The sequence below is a fragment of the Corythoichthys intestinalis genome, chromosome 9 (assembly GCF_030265065.1).
Source record: "Corythoichthys intestinalis isolate RoL2023-P3 chromosome 9, ASM3026506v1, whole genome shotgun sequence".
In the NCBI taxonomy this organism is placed as follows: Eukaryota; Metazoa; Chordata; class Actinopteri; order Syngnathiformes; family Syngnathidae; genus Corythoichthys; species Corythoichthys intestinalis.
Window position 1 is genome coordinate 23,683,118 of NC_080403.1, and position 23,546 is coordinate 23,706,663.

A 23,546-nucleotide genomic window follows, 5' to 3' on the forward strand; every position below is an offset into this window, starting at 1 on the left:
TTCGGCCCCTTTAATTTCAGTGCAGCAAACTCACTCCAGAAGTTCAGTGAGGATCTCTGAATGATCCAATGTTGTCCTAAATGACCGATGACGATAAATAGAATCCATCTGTGTGTAATCAAGTCTCCGTATAAATGCACCTGCTCTGTGATAGTCTCAGGGTTCTGTTTAAAGTGCAGAGAGCATTATGAAAACCAAGGAACACACCAGGCAGGTCCGAGATACTGTTGTGGAGAAGTTTAAAGCCGGATTTGGATACAAAAAGATTTCCCAAGCTTTAAACATCTCAAGGAGCACTGTGCAAGCCATCATATTGAAATAGAAGGAGCATCAGACCACTGCAAATCTACCAAGACCCGGCCGTCCTTCCAAACTTTCTTCTCAAACAAGGAGAAAACTGATCAGAGATGCAGCCAAGAGGCCATGATCACTCTGGATGAACTGCAGAGATCTACAGCTGAGGTGGGAGAGTCTGTCCATAGGACAACAATCAGTCGTACACTGCACAAATCTGGCCTTTATGGAAGAGTGGCAAGAAGAAAGCCAATTCTCAAAGATATCCATAAAAAGTCTCGTTTAAAGTTTGCCACGAGCCACCTGGGAGACACACCAAACATGTGGAAGAAGGTGCTCTGGTCAGATGAAACCAAATTGAACTTTTTGGCCACAATGCAAAATGATATGTTTGGCGTAAAAGCAACACAGCTCATCACCCTGAACACACCATCCCCACTGTCAAACATGGTGGTGGCAGCATCATGGTTTGGGCCTGCTTTTCTTCAGCAGGGACAGGGAAGATGGTTAAAATTGACGGGAAGATGGATGCAGCCAAATACAGGAACATTCTGGAAGAAAACCTGTTGGTATCTGCACAAGACCTGAGACTGGGACGGAGATTTATCTTCCAACAGGACAATGATCCAAAACATAAAGCCAAATCTACAATGGAATGGTTCAAAAATAAACGTATCCAGGTGTTAGAATGGCCAAGTCAAAGTCCAGACCTGAATCCAATGGAGAATCTGTGGAAAGAGCTGAAGACTGCTGTTCACAAACACTCTCCATCCAACCTCACTGAGCTCGAGCTGTTTTGCAAGGAAGAATGGGCAAGAATGTCAGTCTCTCGATGTGCAAAACTGATAGAAACATACCCCAAGCGACTTGCAGCTGTAATTGGAGCAAAAGGTGGTGCTACAAAGTATTAACGCAAGGGGGCCGAGTAATATTGCACGCCCCACTTTTCAGTTTTTTATTTGTTAAAAGTTTAAATTATCCAATAAATTTTGTTCCACTTCACGATTGTGTCCCACTTGTTGTTGATTCTTTACAAAAAATTAAAATTTTATATCTTTATGTTTGAAGCCTGAAATGTGGCGAAAGGTTGCAAGGTTCAAGGGGGCCAAATACTTTTGCAAGGCACTGTACATATAAGGCATGTTTTTTTCTCACTTTTTCCCCAAAGTATGATTTTAAAAAATGTATATATATATTAATAAATGGTTTTAAGCACTTCAAATGTAATAATTATGATCAGTTTTAAACATAACTGTCCAACCAAATCATTTTTGAACAAGAATAAAGTACTGTAGTAGAAAAATGCTTGGCTTTATTAATTACTTTTGTTTATCTACTTTAGCTGTGACTCTTAGTGGACATGTAGCAATTACAAACTCCTCATGATCACTTCTGGCATTTAATTTATATGTCTCAAACGTCTCCACATACACACACACACACGCACACACACACACACACACACACACACATTCATTCCAAAGCGGCTTCCTTGCAGAAACGGTTTAACAAGTTAAACGATGATTGACAGCTGCTGCACTGTGATGTCCGCTTCTTTGGCAAGATCAAAGATACCAGCATCGTTAACTTTAATAAGCAAGTGCTGCAGTGACTGTGAGGTTCAAAGAGCTGGGAGAGGGAGGGTGTGAGGCTCTGCGCAGAGCAGAAAGCAGGGTGTATGTGGATTAAAAAAAATAAAAAATATCGCACGTCCTTGCGATGGGACTATCGCGCACGCACACATCGCGATGGCAATGTTTAAACAATATATCGTTCAGGCTTAGGCATAACTGTACATTGCTGTCTGTCATTATATACATTGCTGTCTGTCATTAGTTGATGCAGTGCACAATTATATAAGTGACTAAGGTAATGAGCGTAGTCACAAACTTGTATCTCTCCTCTGTAATCCCTTGACACTAATTGAGGATTTACGGTTATTACTTTAACTTAATAGATTTATTTAGACTGGGCTATGTTGGCATTTTCTAACATATTTTAATGTTTTTAAAAAAGAAAAAAAATGAAAGAAAAAATAAAACACACACAAAATTGTGAATAGTGAACCAAAATGTGGGGAGAAAAAATATTTATATTGCATTTTTACATTACCAACTTATTGATTGATGATATGGTCGAATGTTGTTTTGCACTTCAATATTAATTTACTTTTACCTTTGTTCTATTAAAAAAACAACAACAACAACAACACTTAAAACCAAGACAGTTAATCAAGGTAAATGTATTACTTTTTTTTCATATGAATTTTTTTTTTTCATAATAAAAAAAATATATTTTTTCAAATTTACATTCCTATGAAAATTGCAGTGGTTTCATTCAAATTCCCATTGAAATACAATACAGACTGCTTGAATTTTACTTCTGGCTTGTATTGCGCCACACTTAGCTTCGTCATGCAGAAATAATGTACATACAGTACTGTATAAAAAAAAAATAATGAAAAAAAACGTGTTCACTCATTCCACTGGGAGGACTGGCACAGGTCCAATCCAATTTGACTGGGGTACTCATTCCATCTCTGTCAACCCTCCCAGTCAAAATTACCCTCAATGGCAGCCAATTAGTTAAACATACCTAGCAGAATATTTTCTAAATAAAAGGTAAGACTGAAAGTGATTGTGCCCAGGGTCTTCTTCACATGCGCCAATGCTGACAGACCTGTTGTGCTTGAGTGACAAGCAAAACCTTTTACCCTCCTTTTGCTTTCCACACCTCTTTTTCTGTTACACCAACTGTCAGGTATGTTGGAAGCGCAACTAAGCTGTAAGGTATGTCTTTGTGAATGCTGTTAATTAAGCATTTAACAAATGAGGCGGTTGTTTCTTTGTATATATATATATATATATATATATATTTTTTTTTTTTTTTTTTTATTAAATGAGGCCATTTCTATCCAAGTGTGAGATATTGAGAGGGTAAACACAATGTTTATGCTTTAAGCTGTATGATTAACTTAACACTCAGACTCAAGCCTGATAACAAGGCTCGGATTTTTAAACAGAGATCATTGATTAATGTGTGAGGAGACTCATCTAATCTTAGAGATAGGGACACTGTGTCCCACGGGGTCGCATGTGTCAAACACAAGAACCGGGGGCCAGGTCTAGTCCGCTTTGACATTTCGTTTGGCTTGCAAAAGTAAATCATGAGCATCAACTACATGTTCTGTAGTCCTCACTGAAAGATTGAAGACAACTAGAGAATATTTATTATTGCATTACTTAAAAAAAAAAAAAATTGTAAAAAGAAGAAAAAGACTATCTTCTGTTTTCCCTTTTTTCAATGAAAAAATACAAAAATGAAAGAAAAAGGAGCACATTTATTGTATTACACTTGTTTTCTTTATTTAAAATGAGTAAATAACAAATAAAAATATAGTGTTTACATTTTTAAAGAATGAAATCAATATATTAAAACATTTAAATTGAAAAAAATCATGACAATATTGAGATTTTTTTTCTTATTTGTTTTTATATAAAAAAGAAATGAAAAAGAATATTTACTTTTTTCCTCTAGTTTTTTGTTGTTGTTGTAAAACAAACACATGCTTACATTTTTTCCCCTTTTTAATTAATTAATTACCGTAAATACATTTTAAAAAGAGTTTTTTTTTTTCATTTAAAAATAAAAATAAATAAAAAATGAAACATATTGGACTAGAAATAATATTTGCCATTAAAGGACTTAAAAATTAACAATATTAGTATTACTAATTATTATCATGACCATGACCATTTTTAGCTCAACAATGTCTTTAACCGAAATGTCGATTCATTTGCTAATCTTTTAGTTGCCAATTACTCGATTAATTGTGGCAGCCCTAGATAGCCCCCTAAAGGAAACTATAACTACGATGTGGCCTGCGGCAAAGATGATTTTGAAACACTTGCTATAGGTATAGTACATCCCATAGAGCCGATGACTGCACCCAAAGGTAACTTTAACTATCCTTTGCCAAGGCTCCATAACAAATAGTAGTATACAAAAGTTCTCACCCCAATAACAAAATGTTCTAGAGTACATTCAGTAAAAGGTAGCATTAGATTTTTTACAATTATTGTCAATTCAAGTGCCAGCTATTGGGGTGTGTCATCTCAGAGGGAGGAGAGGTCAGGTAATGCCTTTTGGTTCAAGGCACGGCTCCTCCCAACCCGCATTTTCGTCTCGCTCCAGTACCTTAGCTCACAAAAACCCAGCTGAGCTTCACAGCAACTTCTCACCGCTGTTCAGGAAAGCAGTGTGCGCTCAAGCTTCGCTCCACACGAGCTACTTTAATTCCTGGATTTTTTGGCCGCTGCGGACATGGGAGGCAGGGAGGAGATCATGGTGCCCAGAGCAATGGGACCCACTATTTCACCCGCCTGGGGTAATTTCAGGCTGGCTCCTACACGGAAACCTGTGAGGATAAAAAAATTCAAAGCATCCTCACGAAAGATAATGAGGTAGGAAATTTTCAAAAAATAGTCACTCAATTTGAATGGCGAATGTTTATCACCAGCTTTAGACATAAAAAGAAGTGTGAAGGGATGATACAAGTGTTCATTTTTCTTTAACTAAAAACAAGGGCGTAGGTTTGCATAGGGGCGGTAGGGACTGAACACTACCAACTTTTCAGGATGCTCAAATTGTCCCCACCAACTTTTAAGGCAACCTTATTTGCATTACATAATGACTTCAGTTATATTGGTAATTTAGATTGTCTCCCCATAAGTTGTAAGGATATAATTGACCCTACCATTATTAAGTGAATTATTTTCATTATGTTAAGACTTACATTTACCCCTTTTCATTCCTGAGTGTGCCAGTCCATTTTTCCCCCTCAAATGCACGTTTGATTGGCTGATGACACACACACACACGTACTCACAGCCCCAGCTCCATGCCGCCGCCTCCACCCCCTTCGAAGAGAGTTTTGTTTTTTTTCGACCAGCTGCAGCCACTGTATTTAATGTAAAAAGACATCAATGTTGTGGAGGTGGGGAACACACCAGTAATTTTGCTACTGAAACTCCGACCTGTATCAGCGTTAGCATAACATTAAACTGAGTGAATTTGCTGACCAGCTAAACTTGAATAGGAAGCTGCTTAGAAAGAAGTGTCCTTCTGTATGTATTTTCTACTGTTAACGTTAAACTGTAAGAAATGTAGTGAACCAACGTTTAACCCTTTCTCCCCTTTCATTTATATTTTATTTATGTGGTTTTAAAGCAGGCCGAAGGAGATTTCATTTTTTTGTTGAGTTTGGCTGTGCTCGTGGACAAAAGCAGTAGTGTCTTACCTGAAGGAAGCCTGAATTTTTAATTATTTTTGTTTATCCCTGACCAAGAGTTTTTTTGTGTTATTTCTAATGTATATTTTTATATATTATATGCTATATTAATTTCTAAACAATGTTGAGTGGTCTTAAGACAACTGTTTATTTTTTGCATCCCTGGATAGTTAAGACATTATTAACAAGTTTGTATTTATTGTATATTTCAATACAATTTGAGTAATGTTCAAATATTGAAATCTAAATTTGCTAAATAAATCCAGCCATTTATACTGAAAGTTTTCAAACTGTTTCTTTAGTAGTTTTTGAAAACAAAGGTTTGAATGGAACAGTGTATCACCTGAATCAATACATATGAAAGTTAGAATAAGTCAATACAGATGTATTTTGCCTTGATTATTTAGCCTATCAATTAGTTAGGTTTATATTCGTGAGAAATGTAGCCATGTTCAATAATCTTTTCGGTCTTATTAATGTCCCGTCCCCAGCAAAAAGTGTACATGCAGGTTATGCTGTTATATTGTCCCTACCAATGATGAGACCAAACCGACGCCCTTGACTAAAAAGGACCTGCATTGATTAAGCCTTTCATGCATTAATTAGGATTTAAAAAAAAAAAAAAAATGCTTTTACCACATTCATGTAGGGAAGGGGTCTTAAACTTGCAGCCCAGGTGGTATTTGTGGCTCGCGGGACAATATTTTGCGGCCCCTATTTGACAACAAATTGTAGTATTATTGTTGCCTGCATGTATTTTGCTATGGGCAATGAAAAATATATATATATATTTGTTTGTAAATTAACTAATTAATTGACGGATCCATTTTGGGGGAAAAAATGAAATAAGTAAAAAAGAAAACTATAATTATAATAATAAAAGCCAATTAAAATAAAAAGCTAGGAGTAATAGAAAGAATATATGGCGTGGCTCCCGGGGTGTGGCCTCCCCTCTGCCTCGGCTGCCGGCCGCGGGAGTGGGTTGGGGGGTCGGGTCTCCGATCTTGCGTCGCCCCATGGCAGTCCCTGGGCGTTCTCCTGCCTCCGCCTTCCCCTCTCTTCTCTGGCTGGGCGTCCCTGCGCTCCGTCGCGGGTCGCTGGCTGGGCGCCGGTGTATCAGCGGGGTGTCGCCTGCACCGGCGGGGGACCCTGCCTTGCCTGGGGCTTGGTGGGCCGCTGGGGGTCCCGTGGCGTGCCGTGCCGGTTGGGGGGCTGTGGCTCGTGGTCCGGGTGGGCGGGCGGGGGTGGGTGTAGGCGTGGGGTTGGTGATGCGTCCCCTCCTGCCATCCCTGAAGGCCGGTTGATGGGCGCGCGGGTGGCCCGGGGGACCACCCTGGGTCCCGGGGGGGGGTGACGGTGGCTCCTTTGCTGGGCGGTTGGAGGAGGGATGGGCTGCGCATGGATCCCCCCGCCCCCCCGCCCGCCCTCCCTCCCCGGGCTGGCTGGGTGTGGGCCGTGGCCCTGGGTTGGTGCCCGCGCGGTCTCTCCGCCCGTCTGCGTGGCTGTCGCGCGCCCGGTGGGGCTTGCGTGCTGCTGGATGTGGTAGGGCATGCTCGGGTTGGGGGTTCCGGTGCCGGGATTGGCGATGCGGCGGCGTAGGGTTGGTCGCCAACGGGCTTTCACTCATAAGAGATTCACACGATTACTGGGTTCTAGATCACAGAACTGATTTGTGTACACTCTACCCCTTTCAATCACTTAGTTTATAGTCTTATAGACACCCCCACCCCCATTCTCCTCTTTCACTGGCCAATAGGCCCCCACATGGTGTAAACCGGAAATACATCTCGCTGACGATAGCACCAGCATATTAGTAACTAGTTTAGATGTTCAATGTATTTCTTGTTGTTGTTTGTGTATGTGTTTCTTTTCTTTCTTCTCTTGTATTTCTTTTCTTCTGTCCCCCCATAATCCCTTCCTGTTCGCTGCTTTGTCATAATAAAAAGGTATTTTGAATGATCACAATGGGAGTATGTCAGACTCTCAATGTGAAACATTAAAACTGTTCAGAATCCGGGCACTTAGACTTCCATTCTCTGTGTCAAACAGCTGAACAGGACAGGTTTAAAAAAAAAAAAAAAAAAAAAAAAAGAAAGAATAAAGAAAAATTTAAGTTTGGCCCGTATGTATTCTGCGCTGGGAATTTTATTTATTTATTATTTTGTTTGTTTTTTGTTTGTGTCTCAAATGCCTCACATAGCTTAACTCTTGTTAATGTCTGACATTAATGGCAATAGACGTCCAAAATATTCTAACATGGTAGGGCTGGAAGTGATCCCCTACCAGATTAAATGAATTGGACGTCTATTGCCGTCAATAGGTGTTTTCAATATCAATTTAAGCTAACTATAACTTTTAAATAGACTGTAGTGACCACTGTCCTTCAAGGGACTAGATTACTGTCCCACTTTCAAAGGTAAAACAAAGAAATAAAAGGTACAAATCACTTCTGATACTTTATTTGCTCGACATGTTCCACTTTTGTCTGAACTGTTCACGCAGCAATTGAGACAGTGTTGATTAATCAGCAGAGAAACGGGTAATCGAGCACCTTTTTAAAAGCAATTCAAATTCTAAAGAAAGTGTTTAATCGAAACTTTCTCACGCATTTGAATCGTTCCACCCTGACAAGTTGCAGTGATGAGATCATAGTATGTTCAGCAAACAAAGAGTTACAGCTATACAGTGCCTTGCAAAAGTATTCGGCCCCCTTGAATCTTGCAACCTTTCGCCACATTTCAGGCTTCAAACATAAAGATATGAAATTTAATTTTTTTGTCAAGAATCAACAACAAGTGGGACACAATCGGGAAGTGGAACAACATTTATTGGATAATTTAAACTTTTTTAACAAATAAAAAACTGAAAAGTGGGGCGTGCAATATTATTCGGCCCCTTTACCTTCAGTGCAGCAAACTCACTCCAGAAGTTCAGTGAGGATCTCTGAATGATCCAATGTTGTCCTAAATGACCGATGATGATAAATAGAATCTACCTGTGTGTAATCAAGTCTCCGTATAAATGCACCTGCTCTGTGATAGTCTCAGGGTTCTGTTTAAAGTGCAGAGAGCATTATGAAAACCAAGGAACACACCAGGCAGGTCCGAGATACTGTTGTGGAGAAGTTTAAAGCCGGATTTGGATACAAAAAGATTTCCCAAGCTTTAAACATCTCGAGGAGCACTGTGCAAGCCATCATATTGAAATGGAAGGAGCATCAGACCACTGCAAATCTACCAAGACCCGGCCGTCCTTCCAAACTTTCTTCTCAAACAAGGAGAAAACTGATCAGAGATGCAGCCAAGAGGCCCATGATCACTCTGGAAGAACTGCAGAGATCTACAGCTGAGGTGGGAGAGTCTGTCCATAGGACAACAATCAGTCATACACTGCACAAATCTGGCCTTTATGGAAGTGGCAAGAAGAAAGCCATTTCTCAAAGATATCCATAAAAAGTCTCGTTTAAAGTTTGCCACAAGCCACCTGGGAGACACACCAAACATGTGGAAGAAGGTGCTCTGGTCAAATGAAACCAAAATTGAACTTTTTGGCCACAATGCAAAATGATATGTTTGGCGTAAAAGCAACACAGCTCATCTTAACTTAATAATATCATCACCCTGAACACACCATCCCCACTGTCAAACATGGTGGTGGCAGCATCATGGTTTGGGCCTGCTTTTCTTCAGCAGGGACAGGGAAGATGGTTAAAATTGACGGGAAGATGGATGCAGCCAAATACAGGAACATTCTGGAAGAAAACCTGTTGGTATCTGCACAAGACCTGAGACTGGGACGGAGATTTATCTTCCAACAGGACAATGATCCAAAACATAAAGCCAAATCTACAATGGAATGGTTAAAAAATAAACTTATCCAGGTGTTAGAATGGCCAAGTCAAAGTCCAGACCTGAATCCAATCGAGAATCTGTGGAAAGAGCTGAAGACTGCTGTTCACAAACACTCTCCATCCAACCTCACTGAGCTCGAGCTGTTTTGCAAGGAAGAATGGGCAAGAATGTCAGTCTCTCGATGTGCAAAACTGATAGAAACATACCCCAAGCGACTTGCAGCTGTAATTGGAGCAAAAGGTGGCGCTACAAAGTATTAACGCAAGGGGGCCGAATAATATTGCACGCCCCACTTTTCAGTTTTTTATTTGTTAAAAAAGTTTAAATTATCCAATAAATTTTGTTCCACTTCACGATTGTGTCCCACTTGTTGTTGATTCTTGACAAAAAATTAAAATTTTATATCTTTATGTTTGAAGCCTGAAATGTGGCGAAAGGTTGCAAGGTTCAAGGGGGCCGAATACTTTTGCAAGGCACTGTATGCAGGATCGGTGAGGCAGTTAATTAGAGAGTTGGTTGGTGTTTTTTTTCTTTGTTTATTTGCATGGTTTTTAAAAAACGAAATCAGTATTTTGTTGTTTACATAAGATAAGCACCTCATATATTTCTTTTTTGAGAAAACGATTGCTGCCAATCATTTCAAATGGAATGGACGTCTCTCGCCCTCAACGGCAGTGAAAGAGTTAACTGGCATCTGCCTTTTACGCTCATTTGGCATAGTTTTGTAGTGCAAGAGTGAGGTTGAGCTTCTTTTTGATAGACCTCTCAAGAACATTGCGATCGTGACTGCGTAGCCCGTGATTGGAAAACCAGTTTGTCATTTTTAGAATGTGACTGAGTCACATATGGGTGGAGTGGCTCTATTAATCACATCCCCCATCTTTGGCTCGTCTCAGGCATGCTCCCACTTTTTGAAGTGGATCCCTGTATATTCCCTGTCTGGGACCAGTGTATTTAACTGCTCTTTTTTTCCAGTATTTATTACATTTTTTTAATTCACTCGTGCTCTTTGGACGGATGATGTTTCATATCTGTAGATTTTCTAGTCGGAGTTCGATTATTTTTGTGCATTTTATTTGGCCTGATACTGTTAAGTAATAGGTTATAGTATAGTATAACAGTTCATAGATGACGTGCTGAGAAAAAAAATCAGTTCGTTTTAAAAAAAAAAAATCTGACATTGTAAGCAGTTACTCACAATGCCACTCATTACTATAGTATTCTTTTTACCGAATACTTTGTTGCTTGTACATGAGTACATTTTTTTGATGACTACTTCCACTTTTACTTGATTAATATTATTTTGAAGTAATACTACTCTTACTCGGGTGAAATCTTTGGCTATTCTACCCACTTATGGAAACTGTTCACCAAGTACTGCATCTTCATAATAACTAACATCAAAATACTATAGTGTCGAAGTATTTTTGGTATTCATGTGAAGCAGTGCTGCCACAAACAAATATTTTGATAGTCGATGAATCAGTGATTATTGTGTGATTAGTCAACAAAAATCAGCTCATATATAAATAATGTAAGAGATTACAGTACATACAGTACAGCTATATTAGTGTACTTTGAGTTACACAATACTCTTACATATTGATTTTTAGGTTTGATCAACCTACAAACCTAAAAACTCAACCTGAGTTAATCATACAGCTGTAAATGTGCATTAGGAACTAAAAGGTATGCAATGAAAAAAGTTGGACAATGAATATTATGCATATAATGTATGCAAAGGTAACATCAATTTTCAAAATAAGAGTTTGCATAATAAATAATCTGTCCACATTGATCAAAAACTTTGGAAACCTATGAATATTTACTCATACATATTGATTTTTAGGTCAACATTATCTCTAAGCGATTAATCAATTATCAAAATAGTTGACAATTAATTTGATAATCCATTTGATTTAGACTAGTCAATATAACAAAATATATATTTCTTTAAATGCTTGACAATTTTTGGTTAAAATAAAAATGTTTTCAAATTACACCTATATTCAAAACACTTCTTGAATATCAAATCAAAATGTACCATGCTTATCCTTTATAAAGCAAGTGAATACTTTTGGTAATTTAAAAAAAATAAAAATTAAAAAAATACAACGCCGTTAAAGATCTGCCTCGACATATGCGGATATCACATTTTAGGTCATATAAGAGAGAATAACAATATTTGTTATACAAAAACATGACCAAAATGTGATTCCCGCATAACTTTGTGACGCTAGGTCTTATCTTTAATTATATCTTTTTTTTTTTCTTTTTCATCTGAATAGATACAATTTCAAATGTATAAAATGTTAATAAAAACAAAACAAATACAATAAACGTGAATAATAACAGAACTACACTCTAGTTATGGCCCCCAATAATGTTTTATTATTATACAACTATAGACAATTCATTTAAACTGAAAAGACGGGCCGTGAGTGCTCATCTTTCAGTGCCATTGACAATGCTAAGTCCATGCCATTTTGACTGGAGTGCTGTCAACAACCGGACGATTGCTGCCAGCCCCTCCCAGTCAACCTGAATTGGACTTCTAGCACCATCACTGTCAGCCAATGCGTTAAATGAGTGCCCTAAAAAGACCAAACATTACTTTTTTTTAGAATTATTTGAATGCCTATTTTAAACAATTAATTCATCATTTCTTCAGCATACAAGTAGAGCCCCTAGTCCCCCCCCCCCCCAAGGTTTCTGTAATTACTGGATTGACTAAACTGGATGGTGGGAGCGTCCATCCTTACAGTGACATCTACTGGTGGTACTGCATCTCCAAACCACGTTTTTCACGGACAATAAAGCTCCCCCTCCCTTACTCTTTCCTCCCCCTCCTTTTGTCTCTCCATCTCTTTGCCGGCTCTTCGGTCCATCTTCCCCGCGTTTTTGGCCCCCTTCGTCTCCTTCTCGCCCGCGTCCCGGCCGGCCTTTTGTTTGCATGCACGCCTGTGATTTCTTCCCGTGTGTGTATGTGTGCGCCAGAGATCCCAGCCCCACCGAGATGAGCGCGGAGCCCTGGGCCAGCCCGCAGAACCAGGCCGCCGCTGAGCACAGCGTATGCACGCCGCAGCCCTCACAGGACCAGGAGCAGCATCCTGACCAACTCTGCTTTGAATCCTTCTGGAGCGAGTTGGAGACCATCAAACAGGGGGGTGACTACCCTGACCCCGACAGCGCGCGCAGGGATTCCAGACAATCTGACGGTAAAAGACCGCTAATGGCCACTTGAATTGCCTTTTGCCTTTTCACTGCTCAAATGATGCTTTTACCATGGTAACATATCAGGTTTCACAGGAGAGCGCATTACCATGACGACACACGCCCAGTTTTGAGGAGGGGTGTTTTCTCTTTACACACTGCCTTTTCATTGTGTTCACCCAATGATCTAACTGCCCTGTAATCACGACCCTGTTGATTTTATGTTAAACAGATCCTTGTTGGCTTTTTTTTTAATGTAGAAAGTCCACATACTGCTCTGTGATGGCACATGCTGTTGGTCACATGACTTCCTTTGTGTAAAAGCTTTAAAGGCTTACGGTACCATACAGGCAATGTTGTAAAAGATATTTCATCATGCTTTTGTAATAAAACAAAAAGAAAGAATTTTATCACAAAACACAGTTGTTCATGAAAATATTGTATTGATCCATTTGGACAGTTCAAATGGATTAGATGTCCACCATTTTTAACTCATTGGCTGCCTTTGACAGGAATAGACGTAATGGATCTCCTCTAAAAATGACCTTGCTACATTGACCACACAGTTACTTTGGAATATAACACTGAAACTAGGAAAACAGATAAACAACATTATTACTGTTGTAATTGCTTCAATGTTATTTCATAATTAACCCGTTGACTGCCATTGTCTACTGGTGATAAACTGATTGGTGGGAGGGTACATCTTGGCCAGAGGAAGATCATTCGCTGCCACCCATCTCAGTTAAAATGTATTAGACGTCCATCGCCATTAATGGCAGCCAAAAAATTAAGATCAGTCTGTTTATAAAAGCGCACTTACACATAATTATGGGATGTGAACTTAGAAGCAAAGGTTTCTGAGGTAAGAATGTTTAACAATTATTTAGTAAATATAAATTCCTCAAATTTTCCCCAAAACAAGTGATTTAATAGTAGTGTTTTTAAGTCACATTTTTAAGTCGTCCTATGTGTCATTAGGGGAGCAAGAGGAGCAGTGGCTAGTCGATGTCGGTCTGTCTAACCTCATCAGCGAGGACAGTGAAAATGTGGAGAACACGTTGCTTCTGTCCACGCTAACGCGGACTCAGGCCGAGGCAGTCCAGCGCAGGGTGGATACCTACACAATGTCCCACCGCAAGAGGAACAAACAACGCCACGTACGCGAAGTTTTTGACACGTCCTTCAACCAGGTGAGCCTCACGCATGTCATTTCTCATAGTTGAATAACCTTGTTGTCGGGACCCCTTGTGTATGCGTAACTGAACAAAACCCACCTGCATCAACCTGAAGCAAGCAGCTAACCTGGACAATAAAAGCAAATCACATGTAAAGGTCACGCTTTGTCCTCTATTTCCACAGAGGAATGAGATGTTTTTCTCGTGATTCTTTATTCACTGAAATGCAACATGACTCGTATTCCATAGGGCGAACCTCTGATATTTATAACTCCTGCTCCATGAAAAACACATTTTGTGCAAATTACTCAGGGGTATTGTGCAATTTCACAAAATACATGGTCCTAGGTGGCAGGGTACACCTTCGAGTGGTCTTAATGGGACATACAGGGTGACCCAAAAAAAAGTTTACACTGCCATAATACAACTTAAATGCCATGTTTATTCATCTTAGAATTAGAATTTAATCACAAATTATACATTATTGTAAAGAACATGTACAGTACACTCTATTTTTCAATGTGTCCTCCCTTAAGTGTCACAACAGTCTCCAGGCGCCTGCGGAACGCTTGACAGGTCTTCTTTATGTAGGATGCTGTCATCTTTTCCCAAGATCTAACAATGGATCTCTCCAAGGCTGCCACAGAAATTTGTGGCTTCTTACAGGCACTGTCCTCCACAGTTGCCCATATGCTATAATCCAAGGGATTGAGATCTGGACTCTGGGGTGGCCACATATCACCTTGTCAATCAACTTTTTGGTCCGCACAGATCGGGCACTTCCAGACCCAGGTTTTCGTGAGGCTGTTCCAGTATCTTTCAGCTTCTTTTTAACTTTGTAGACTGCACATCTGGATATTCTAAGATTTGCTGCAATCTCAGTAGGTGTCAGACCGGCACGCAGCAATTCAGGTACAGCTAAAGTTTTCTTCATTTTCAGCAGAAGCACAGGAATTGTAGAGACGAGAGATTACCAGCTGCATTGAGTGACCTTAATGAATCACTTAAGCATGACAACCTATTTAGATATGTTTCAATGGCTTTAAAACAAGCAGTCAACTGAGTGTAAACTTTTTTTGGGTCACCCTGTACAACACCAGCGGAAAAAATCTTGCTTGAGAAACTACAGAATTTTATTTTTTTTTGCTGTAATAGTGAGGAAAAACGTACTCAAAGGCATTATTTCCAGGAAGTGGTCGCGAGGATAGTCTCCATTATCATAGATCTAAGAAATTTGCATTTTGCACACTTGAATACTCAATTGTCTTTCACATAAGTCATTAATACCAGCTGTTGACTGTCCTTTTAATTATGCCAATCGTTTTTTTTTTTTTTTCCCCCAAAAGGATTTGTCTGATTCTCAGCATAGTGAAGAACTGGCCAAGAACAGTATGACATCAGTCTCCAAATCAGGTGAGAGCTTGACAAAGTTAAAGTATTAACCTGGATGGTAAGAGGAGCACTCTGAGAGAGAAAATCTTTGCCAGTACTTCTTTTTCTGACCTCTGCGATCTTTGACCTCATTACCCTTAAATTTAATCACCTACTCCATTGCGTATTCCAACCTATCCTGCAAGTTTGATAACTCAAGAACGAATAAAGGGATTATTATCTTGAACACCAATATACAGACAAATAGGGGTGGGTAGTAACGAATTACATTTACTCCGTTACATTTACTTGAGTAACTTTTTGAGAAAAATGTACTTCTAAGAGTAGTTTTACTAAGCCATACTTTTTACTTTTACTTGAGTAGATTTGTTGAAGAAGAAACGCTACTTTTACTCCGCTACTTTGGGCTACACTAGTCGTTACATTTTTCCTCTTTATTTTTTGTGCCAAAGACGCCAATGTTGCTCCACCACCTTCACCAATGGGACGTCGCAATAGTAATCATATGACTCAATTGTACCCATCAGACTTAAGCTTGCCGTTCAATGAACACACAAGCCTGTTCAATTACGTGGCGTCCTTAAAGCACCATAAAAAATTAAGTACAGTGTATTTGACATACAGCGCCACAGTGAAAATGACTCAAAATCGCAGATTTTAATCTCTCTCCCAGTATTTATTTGGCACCGATTGAGCACGGAAAACCGGAGATATGATCCTTTTAGTTTCATAATACGAAATATGTTTTCTCCACTAGAGGGCACTCATAGTCTTCGTACGAATAATGCCTATATCTGAATTTTTTTTTGCTCTTGCGAGAATTCAATGTTTTGTTGTTGTTGAATTTCTTTAGCTTAATGTGGTTATGCAAAATGTTCTAGTACAGTATAACAATAACAGTTCATATAGATAACTGTGCCGAGAAAACATTTGCATTGTTAAAATAAAACATCTAAAATCTTAAGCAGTTACTCACAATGTTACTCATTACTTGAGTCTTCTTTTCACCAAATAGTTTTATACTTGTGCTCGAATAATTTTTTTGGAAGACTACTTTTACTTGAGTAATATTATTTTGAAGTAACACTACTCTTACTTGAGTAAGATGTTTGGCTACCCTACCCACCTCTGCAAATAAATAAGGAACCAAATACATAACCTCCTTCCGCAGGTTTCACCTACTGGCAAAGGTAATTAACTTTTTCAGTGTCAACTGAAATTTAAATGTCGAGTAAGTCAGGCTTTGTCACTGCTTTGTGTGAAATTGTCTTTTGAGAAATGGCCAGAAATATGTATATTTTTTAAATAGTAACTGCTGATGCAAACAAAAGCATTTTTCTGACATTGTAGGAGTTATTTTTGCGAGGTTGACCGTGAAATTTGCGTTAGAAATGCCATTAAATTCTGCTCTAAGTGATCTTAATATAGCACTAAAAATTCTTAGCTTTCACTTGTTGAAACCAGTAGGAACCCAGGGAAAACTAACCATCAACCACCAAATTGGGATAGTGCATGATGCATTGTATTTACAGTATATGTAAATTTTCTATTTTCTTATTCCTCGCCCAGCTCCCGAGGATGAGATCTTCATGACTGACGTGGCTTACTGCGAACAGGCTGTCATCCTTTTAAAACAAGCCAAACTGACTCAAAACAACATCCAGCGAAGGAGGGAGGACGGCACGCTGCCTGTATGCTTTTTATTTTTAAACTTCGGCACATTCGTCACCATTGAAGTTCAACTTAATTTACTGAAAGGCTTCCTATTGTCACATAATCTGTATTTTGTTTCCCTCACTAGCGGGTGATCTGCCCCAAATGCCGCCTGGGAGTCACTCGAATCCAAGACCTGTCTCATGCCGACGTGAAAAAGGTTCGCCAGTTAGCGCTAATCGACATGACTGCGCTGTGTGACCTAATCGGTTTGGAAGTGAAACGGCACAAGATGGCCAAAAGGAAAATGCCAGGTGCGGCATCACAGAACTATTAAGAAAGTCTTGGAGAATTAGTTTACATACCACTTCTTGTCAGCCTGCAAGTAAAGTTAAAACTTAGCAATGTGGTTCTTCAGCTTCCTGCATAGTTTCTTCAGTCAATCCAGTACTAATTATTATTGTGTGTACCCAGTGTAAACAATTCATCACAACAACCCAACTGTCACAATGATGCAATACTTTACTGTAGACTACATGAAGTTGAGAGTAAATAAATTGAAATCGTAATAAACATGTTTTGTTTTTCAGAGAGTCCATTGTTTGGAGTGCCACTGGCAACGCTATTGGAGAATGATCAGAAAATGGACCCGGCGACAACCACTCCTCTCCTCCTACAGAAGGTGTTTAAAAAAAAAAACAAAAAAAACCTTTTATACCCTTAGTTTAGTTTAGTTTAGTTTAGTTTAAATTTCATAAAACACAATATAGTCCCTCGCCAAGATGGAAAAGGAAAAGCAATAAAAAACATTTACAACATGGAAACATGGTCAGCCACTCAAAAGGTGCTAATGTAAAAATATTATCTGCGTAAACTGTGACAGGAGTGCAAAGCACACAGTACCTAAACAATATTATGCAACACATAATCAAACGCATGCTATACGTCAAATGAACTTAAATACATTATCACAACATATTTCAGCATATCATTTAATCAACATCACAATAGCCTTGTCTCTCTGTGTTGACAGACATAGGTACCAACAAGCCACATTTTCAGTTTTTTGTGAAGGCCGTGTATGTTGTCAGCAGGGTTCCAAACTCGAGGCCCTGGGGCCAGCGATGGCCCACCATATCGTTTTGTTTGGCCCACAGTGTTTCTCGCTAAATTAAGATTTAACACTAAAAACATAAATTTATATCATTAGCGCTAGTAAATATTTTAAGATTTCTTTCCTCTTTTTTAAAAAATTATAAATAAATCAACCTAATTAAACATTTTTGCAATAAATGAATGAATAAATTGAGTAAATTGCCTAATTTTAATTCTATAATAAATATATTAATGAATAAAAAAATTATATTCCCTACTTTCCCCTTTGTTTTTAAATTTAAAAATGCATATAGAGACCAAATTTAAATTAAAAAATTAAATAAATTAACCCCTTCCTGTCCGCTGCTTTCTCGTAATAAATAAAACGTAATAAACAACCACAAAGGGAGTATGTCAAACCCCCGTGTGATACAATAAAACTATTCAGACCATAAGGACACTCAGATTCCTATTCTTTGTCTAAGCAGTTGAACAGGACAGGTTAAAAGGGAAAAAAATGGACATTTAAATACAGGGATCCCTCATTTTTCATTCATTCATTTCATTTCCTTCGTTTATCTCAGGCCATGACTGTTCTTGTCAAGACAGCAAATATATACGGCTCATATAACCAATAAAAGCAGCAAAGCAAATTAAGGAAATTAAGCAACATCAATTATATGCCTGAAAAGAAGCAGGAAGAAGGAAATTTATTTAATCCCACCCCTGTTGTCATCTAATTAAGAACAAAAAAATTCTTGCTACTTCCCTCCATATTGTAGCAAACAAAATATTTAGTTCAAAAAGTTTTGTACATATACATTTATGTAACCAGTTTTGTCTCTTGTGATGAAGTTAGCATGGGTAACACCCAAACAAAAAACAATTTTATACCAATAATGGTAAAGGCCACACACACAAGACAAACAATTATAAATTACAACAATAACAATACTAACAATGGTAATAAACAATATACCAGCAATGGTAAGAAACAACAAGCACCTTCCAAGACAGATTATTGATGTAAATAAGACCTCATATCAGTATACTGTGACCAGACCATAAGTTTGTATAACTGTTTGAATCTGTAGATAGTTTGGCATTGCTTGTGTTGTATTTCCAGATTATTCCAAAGTTTCACTCCACACAGACACACAAAAACCTTTACGAGTTTTTCGAATTTTTGGTATTTTAAAGTTTTTAATGTTTCCGTATCCTAAGTAAGTAAGTTCTCTCTTTCTCTTTTTGTGTGTGTGTGTGTGTGTGTGTGTGTGTTTGTGTGTGTATGTGTGTTCAATGTATTTATTCAGATTTAGCACTGGAAAGAGATGCATATACGACATGTTTTTTCACTTTTTTCCCAAAGTATCATTAAAAAAAACCTTATCCATATATGTATACTATATATATAAATTACTTTGAAGCACTTCAAATGTAATAATTAAAAGTTTTAAACATGTTACTGTTCTCTGAATTATTTTTAAACAAGAATGAAGTATAAAAATGCTTTTCTTTATTAAACGCTTCATTGAGTGAATCCACTTAAATCCGCTCAAGCTGCTCGCTTACACACAATGAGTTGCCACAGCAATTGTTTAACAAGTTAAACGGTGCTTCGACTTCCAGACATCTGTGACAAGATCAAACATTAATGGTCTGTCATTCATCTTTAACTTTAATAAGCAACTCCAGTGCAGTGCCTGACCAACAAAGAGCAGGGAGAGGGAGGGCGAGTGCGACTACACGATCGGCCCGGGACAGCTCATCTGTTTTTGGGTTTTTGTTTTTTTTTATTGAAAAAAAGGACTCACTAAGCACGAAGTTGCGAGGGATCACTGTAACAGAATGGTACTTAAGATGGTCAAATACTGGAAGGCCTGTACAGTTGTTAGGTCAACAAAATCTACATGATTCATTGACCATCAAAATAAAGTAGTCGACATTTTATTTGATAATCAATTATTTGCCAATAGGTAGATTAATTGTGGCAGCCCTTTTTGTTGGCCATAATGAATGAAGGAAAGCAAAACTATTATGTGGGCTATGTGAATGTTCGACATGTCTGTTATAGAGAGAGGGTATAACAGTCGTGTACTTCCAGACAGCTTTTCAACCTTCGCAGAAGTCTATTTTCAGAACTTCATCACTGTGTAATTACAATTACATTCAAGTTAGTGTGTGGAGAAAAAAAAGGGAGCGGTGGCTAAGGATTTTCTTTTCAACTCATTCACTTGCCATTGTTGAAAAAAGACATCCAATCCATCCCCCAGTTCAAATGGATTGGACGCTTTGATGGCAGTCAGTGAGTTAATCACAAGTCATTTTATATGCTGGATTAAAATATTTTTTCTTGTGTCTCTGTCAGCTTTTTGCTTTCTTGGAAGACAAGGGAGTGGATTCTGAGGGTATCCTGCGGGTTCCAGGATCTCTGTCCAGAATCAAGGTAAAACAGGCCAGATCAAATAAATGTTTTTTTCCCACTTATGAGAGTGTCCTTAACTTATTGGCTGCCATTGATGGCGATAAACGTACAATCCATTTTGACTGGTGGTACGATTGCTGCCAACCCCCCATTCAAAACAGATTGGACGTCTACTGTTGTTAATGGCAGTGAGACATTGCCACTCAATGCAAGCCATTCAGGGGTGAATGTGGGCTAGAAGAAAGAAGAAGTAAAAGATTATCGTGTATCTGTATCGGTGTAACACTACTGAAAAAGTTCTTGTTCATTCTATTTGAATTCAGTCACTGCAGCAGGATCTGGAGGCCGACTTCTACGCAGGTCGTTTCAAATGGGATGAAGTGCGTCCCAATGACGCAGCCACAGTTCTCAAGAAATTCATCCGAGAGCTCCCCGCTCCTCTGCTCACCGCTGAATACCTCAACACTTTTAGCGCCGTTAGAGGTCAGAACAAAAAACACTTTCTACTTTTTGTATTTCGAGTGGCTAAAAAACCAGACACACCAGCGTTTTCCTATTTTTACACTCATAAAAGAGGTGTAACAAAAAAAAACATGTTTTATCCTTTTTAATAAAACATGGATCAATATGAGTATCATCTGATTAATGGCTCGCTGATGGAGACTTGGTGCTCGCAGATAAGTGACGCAAGCGCAGATATAAGCTGACAAAGCTAATGGCTCCACGTCACGACCCCATCCATCTTGGGACATCCCATTACTCTTCCACAAACACACAGGAAATTAGTGTGTCTTTCATTGTATGTGTTTTCAACCTGCTTACCTTTTGCTTTATGCCTCTTCCAGACATTACGGAGCTCAAGCAGAAACTTCACATGTTAAATCTGCTCATTCTGTTGCTACCTGAGCCCAACAGGAACACTCTGAAGGTACACACAGACTGAAATACCTACCGTTTTTATGACTTCTTTTTTTTAGCTATATTGTAGTATTTTGGGAACAAGATCGTCAATGCTTTCCCGAGAGGCCTCCTCCTGATTCCAAAGGTTGCCTGGCAACAGCTCATGAATCATATAAGACAGTAAATTGTGTGGTTGCACTTGAGTTTAGCACCAGTTACGCAAACAAGGCGGATAAGCTTTTAGCAGTGAAAGTGGGTAGAGAGCACTCAGCTTTTGTTCGCACCGGCAATGCTGGTTCTGCCTTTTATTATGCAAATGGACAAGTGTGGGGTTAGCAACTATTGCCCTAAACCAAAAATATGCTTTTAGAGGCAAATCTGTGAAGTGGCTAAGTCCCGATCGCCATCAAAGGATAAATAGGGGAGTGTGTGATCCACCTGCAGTGCTTGAGTAGCTTCCCTCAACCTGGCTACTGTTTTGTCTTCTTGGCTTCATAATATTAGCTTCACCATGTAGCTATAACATTCACCTTTGTTACCAGACAAATTCACTGTCAGCCCATATATTTAATATTCGCAAATGCTGCTGTGGCAGTTAGTAAAATTAATATTATATCATTTATATTTATATTATTGCGAGAGGTTGGCAGTGAATAATCGTCAATGGCAGCCCATGAGTTAAATACTGGCTTAATACAAGGTTATTAACGTTCACGAAAATAATTGAAATCATGAAAACTAGAATTGAGAAAACATGTTTGAAATGAAATTAATAGTTAAAAGTAAAAATAATGTGAATAAATAATGATAACTGAAACTGTCCTCACAGAAGTAAGATGTGTTGAACTTAAAGACAAACTTGACAAACCTGGTGGTAGAGCACCCCTGCGGCAGCCCATCATGTTTTTGGGGTGAAAATAAATAAATAAATAAATAATATGTATATACCGATAAAGATGTCAGAATTAAAAAAATAAATAAATAAAAAAAAAGGTGTATAACAGTATTATGTGTTAATCATGAGCCATTTATCAGCAATATTAATCTCAAGAGTCTTGCAAAAAGAGTCTTGAAATACAGTTTTAACAAGAAAAAATGCAGTTTAGTGCAATAGCAGTATTAAAGACTAAAATTAATACTAAAACTAATAAAAACTAATGATTACTACAAATAAATTGGCAAATCTACTCTAAAAACTAATTAAAACTAACTGCATTAGGGAACAAAAATCCCCCTAAATAAAACTAAACTATCAAAAAATCCAAACGTATTATCACCTTGACTAGAAATGTTAGTCATGTGTTCAAACTGCATCGACTGTTATTATTGGTGTCACCTTGCATTAGATACAAAAGATTGTTTATTTTTAACTCGGTTCCATTCCTACGATAACCTGAATTTAACCAGAAGACATTGTCTTAATTTTTTTTTTTTTTACTCTGTCCTGTTCTGCTGATTGACACGGAGAATGGAAATCTGAGTGTCCGTTTGGTCTGAACAGTTTTAATGTATCACGTGGGAATATATAGGAAACATTCTTTTTATTAAGTATGGCATCGAACAACTCTATCAATCAGTCATTAAGTATGAGCGTGAACAGATTGTGATTCAAGATACTGTAAATATTCAAATGTCAAGCATGCTCGGATGCTTCATTTGTGCATTTCCTGCCTGTCACGCAGGCACTGCTGGAGTTCCTCAACAAGGTGGTATCCCACGAGAAGAGGAACAGGATGAACCTGTGGGCCGTGGCGACCATCATGGCTCCCAACCTGTTCCTCCACAAGACCGTGCCCAGCAGGCTGACCGAGGGGGCCGAGAAAGGTCAGGTGGAGAAGGCCGCCGATGTAATGAGGCTACTCATCCGATACCAGGACCTGCTTTGGACGGTGCAAATCCACCAAACGTATTTCATCTGGTGTGTTGGGTGAGCTCGTGAACGCTAATTTCTTCTTATTTTCTGTCTGCAGATTCCAAATTTTGTCATGAACCAGGTGCGGAAACTGAACGAGAATAGCAGCCGGCGCTACCAGTTTTACGATCGGCGCTTCAAGAACCTGTTGAGGAAGATCCACGCCGACAGCAAGGAAAAACCTGATAAAAATACCTCGGAGGTCAGTTTTCACAAAAATAGTGAATGTAGATTTTTCTAGTTGCTAAACTCAAACTGTGCTGTTTTTGACTACTCCATTTTCAACTAATGAACAAGATGACATCACTGTCGTCGTTGATTACTAAAAGTCAATTAATCTCCA

General features: G+C 38.6%; 1 protein-coding gene across 2 annotated transcripts in view; it reads left to right on the plus strand.

Annotated features, from left to right (window-relative positions):
* Window positions 1-23,546, plus strand: part of LOC130922133 (rho GTPase-activating protein 40) — a 44,782-nt gene that overhangs the window by 11,947 nt on the left and 9,289 nt on the right. Inside the window, exons 1-12 of one of the 2 annotated variants that reach the window (XM_057846682.1) lie at window positions 4,323-4,757; window positions 12,433-12,653; window positions 13,630-13,841; window positions 15,173-15,239; window positions 16,788-16,909; window positions 17,020-17,185; window positions 17,462-17,553; window positions 20,335-20,412; window positions 20,715-20,874; window positions 21,237-21,319; window positions 22,974-23,180; window positions 23,262-23,405. In XM_057846682.1, the coding sequence (XP_057702665.1) occupies window positions 4,618-4,757; window positions 12,433-12,653; window positions 13,630-13,841; window positions 15,173-15,239; window positions 16,788-16,909; window positions 17,020-17,185; window positions 17,462-17,553; window positions 20,335-20,412; window positions 20,715-20,874; window positions 21,237-21,319; window positions 22,974-23,180; window positions 23,262-23,405 (1,692 nt within the window). In that variant the 5' untranslated portion in view covers window positions 4,323-4,617. Of the gene's footprint in view, window positions 1-4,322; window positions 4,758-12,432; window positions 12,654-13,629; window positions 13,842-15,172; window positions 15,240-16,787; window positions 16,910-17,019; window positions 17,186-17,461; window positions 17,554-20,334; window positions 20,413-20,714; window positions 20,875-21,236; window positions 21,320-22,973; window positions 23,181-23,261; window positions 23,406-23,546 lie in introns of those variants that run through there. The other variant, XM_057846683.1, reaches the window with a different exon arrangement.